Source organism: Gavialis gangeticus, unplaced genomic scaffold (genome assembly GCF_001723915.1).
Source record: "Gavialis gangeticus isolate Ggan-Ray unplaced genomic scaffold, GavGan_comp1, whole genome shotgun sequence".
Taxonomy (NCBI): Eukaryota; Metazoa; Chordata; order Crocodylia; family Gavialidae; genus Gavialis; species Gavialis gangeticus.
The window spans coordinates 1,868,957-1,871,999 of NW_017728981.1; the positions used below are offsets into that span (position 1 = coordinate 1,868,957).

The 3,043-nt window shown below is 47.9% G+C and overlaps 1 protein-coding gene across 1 annotated transcript in view; it reads left to right on the top strand.

The window, feature by feature from the left end:
• The first annotated feature begins 974 nt into the window (after positions 1 to 974).
• Positions 975 to 3,043, top strand: part of PTGES3 (prostaglandin E synthase 3) — a 10,668-nt gene continuing 8,599 nt past the window's right edge. The window contains exons 1-3 of the mRNA XM_019511056.1: positions 975 to 1,040; positions 2,438 to 2,556; positions 2,729 to 2,798. Of these exons, the coding sequence (XP_019366601.1) occupies positions 975 to 1,040; positions 2,438 to 2,556; positions 2,729 to 2,798 (255 nt within the window). The remainder of the gene's footprint in view (positions 1,041 to 2,437; positions 2,557 to 2,728; positions 2,799 to 3,043) is intronic.

Below are 3,043 nucleotides of genomic sequence, written 5' to 3' on the forward strand. Positions count from 1 at the left end.
CCAGTGGTTCTGCTCTGCGATTGGGATCTGCCCTCATTGTCTGTAAGTGGGTTATGACTAGAAGAGTCCATCTTCTGTGTCTTTGGAAGGAGATACCTGAACACCTATAGTCTTGTTTGTGGCAGTAGTCAGTTGTATGAGGTGGCTCTGCACCTTTCTCCAGGGTATGGAAATTCAGATGTGCAGTATGGCTCGTGGGGGGGGGGGGGGAAGTGTTTCTACCTCTAGTAGACATGAGACTTCATTACAAAACTTCAGGCATGCAAAGATTAGGGAAGTGATTTCTACACTTGGGTTGGGGGGCTAAGGCTGGTGAAAGATGGTTGTCATACTGGTGTCTGTGGCAAGCCTGGTGAGACAACCTCTACACTTAAGTGGAAGCTAGTCACCATAGTACCAGGGCCTAGGAGCATAATGAGCACAGGCAAGGCAAGGGGGATATTCTTCTTTCTCTTCCCTGCCTCAGAAGAGCTTCACGTGCTGAAGCGTTTCTGTCAGATTGCAACCCAACTAGCAGCTCCTAGAGATTGCCGCCATTGACCCCACAGGTTTTATTTGCAGCTTGACTTGAAATACGTTGTGCAGATCCTGCCTACCCTCTAGGCTTGTCACACGTCACTGAGAGCCAAGACATTGGCCCTTCCATTGAGAGGAGCTGAAACGCTTTGCTGCTTGACTCCTGATTGATAAATCTCAATGCCAATATGTAGCAATTGCATTTTTGTATTTTGTGATTCCCAAGTCTGATGGGCTTCTCCACAGGACTGCATAGCTTTCCATCCACTTGGTGCCAGTAATGGCTTTCATGCACTTTTTAGTGTGCATGCATTTTCTGCTCATCTTCAGAACCTTGAGGTTTTCAAGAGACTTTGAAATAGCCCTATAAATTGAAGAATTTTAACGAAAGGTAACTGATAAAAGTGGACTGATAGAAATTTTTTGGGCCGATACCGATGGGTGATTTTTAAGGAGCCATGTCTGCTGATGCCAATCCAATTGCTGATATGCAGCCCGGCAGCTTAGATAGTAACATCCAGCTGGTAAGTCTGTAGAGGAGGGGAGGGAGGCAGATTGAGGCCCCCGTGGTGAAGGAGGGAGTGGGGCTTAGATAGGGGCAGGCGCTGCACAGCCAGGGCAGAGTGCGGGATGGAGTCGCAAGTGGCTCGCTGGGGGTGCAGGGAGGGAGCTGCAAGCACCCCGGGAGGGCATGAGGAACATGTGCCTCCAGATCTGCACGTGGGGTGAGGGTGGGCTACTGCTGTGGGCTGAGCCAGGCTGCACTTAGGTGGGTGGTGGTGCTTAAAGGGGCGGGGAAGAGGCCTGCAGCCGCCTCAGTTCATCATAGCCTCTGCCTCCCAGCACTGCCATCACCCACCCTGAGCGCAGCCCTGGCCCAGTGCCCCACCAGGAAGAGCCCGGCACCAGCCCCAGCTCACAGCAGCCCACCCTTGTCCTGCACACAGCCCCTGCCCCACTCCCTCCGTCACCTCAGGAGCCTTGATCTGCCATCCTGTCCATGTCTCCTCTCCCCCCTGCCCCCAGGTGGATGCTGCTGGGCTCCACTCCTGGCCACGTGCGTGCTGCACTGTGGCTCTGGCTGCACTCGTGCATGGGGGGGCATTTATCGGTGACATTATTGGCCACATCAGTCAAAAAAAGCTGATTGCCAATGCTGTCAATTACGTTGGTCTCGTATCGGATCAGCGCCAATATATCGGTGCACCTCTAATAACTAATGTATTAAATTTGGCTAATTGGTGCTGTTAGCAGTAGCAGGAGTTTGAGTCTTATTGTACAAGCATCCATCAGGAAGTATGTTGCCTTCTCCTGGGACTTTGCTTGTATTAAGTGTTCTCGTTAACCTTAGTGGGAAGTTATCAGAGGGCTTGTCTAGACTTCATATTTACCTTGCTTGGCACTGGCATGCTCAAACTTGCCTTCTGCTATCCCCCATATTGCCGTGCTGACCAGAAGCAGTGTAGTTACTTCCACAAGGTAGCGGAGGTGTTATGGTGACAGCTGTAGGCGCTGTTGCTGGTCACAGTAAAGTTGGTCTAGACATGGCCCTGGTTTTCCCTCGGTGCTGAAAAGCTTTTGGGTATCTCTTTCACGTTTGTCTCTACTTTTCAACCTAAGCATGCTTTTAAATTCTTACTTATAAGAGGTTTATAGTATTGCCATATAGCTTATACTTGTACAAAAACCTGTTTTCCCTGTTCTAAGAAGTTGTGTCCGTTACCATGGAAATTAGATGGATACTGTTGAACCTGTCGAGGGAAAATGTGTGAACATTGACAGTGTCTCTAGTACTTAATAGCAGGCTGGGACAGCTGGATCTTGGTCCTCAGCATCTTAAACAATTTTGTTAGGCTTAACGTTGACTTTTTATAAGTGACCCAGGTCTCAATTTTGATCGATTTCTCTTAAATGGTCTGTTTCTAGGCAGCCTGCTTCTGCGAAGTGGTATGACCGGAGGGACTATGTCTTTATTGAATTTTGTGTTGAAGACAGTAAAGATGTTAACGTAAATTTTGAAAAATCCAAACTTACATTCAGGTAAATAAATAACTGCCTTCTCTGTTAAGCGGAAGATAATGTGCAATTTGAGTATCGAAAAGCTGAGGCTGACACTGAACAAGTAGCATGTGCTCTTAATTTGGTGCAGCTTTCTATGCTTTGAGACTTGTTGTTGGAGCTGCATAACTAGCAAAATGCTTTTCTCTTGCAGCTGTCTTGGAGGAAGTGATAACTTTAAACATTTAAATGAAATTGACCTTTTTAATAATATCGATCCAAATGTAAGTATTTCCTGACTGCTTTTTTCCCTTTCCCCTTGTGTCCTTAGCAAGAACAGGACCACAGGGGCTCTCTTTGGGAGTGTGTAACGCATCTTTCTGAGGCAAGGAACTCCTGTCCATTCTCCTTTTGCTACTTGAAGGGCAGTATTTCAGAAGCGGACCCTTCCAGTGGCTTCCAGCTCTTTTCCTAATCCAAAGAATGCTGCCATGCGAAACACATGGGGTTTCAGTCTTGGGGGTGGACA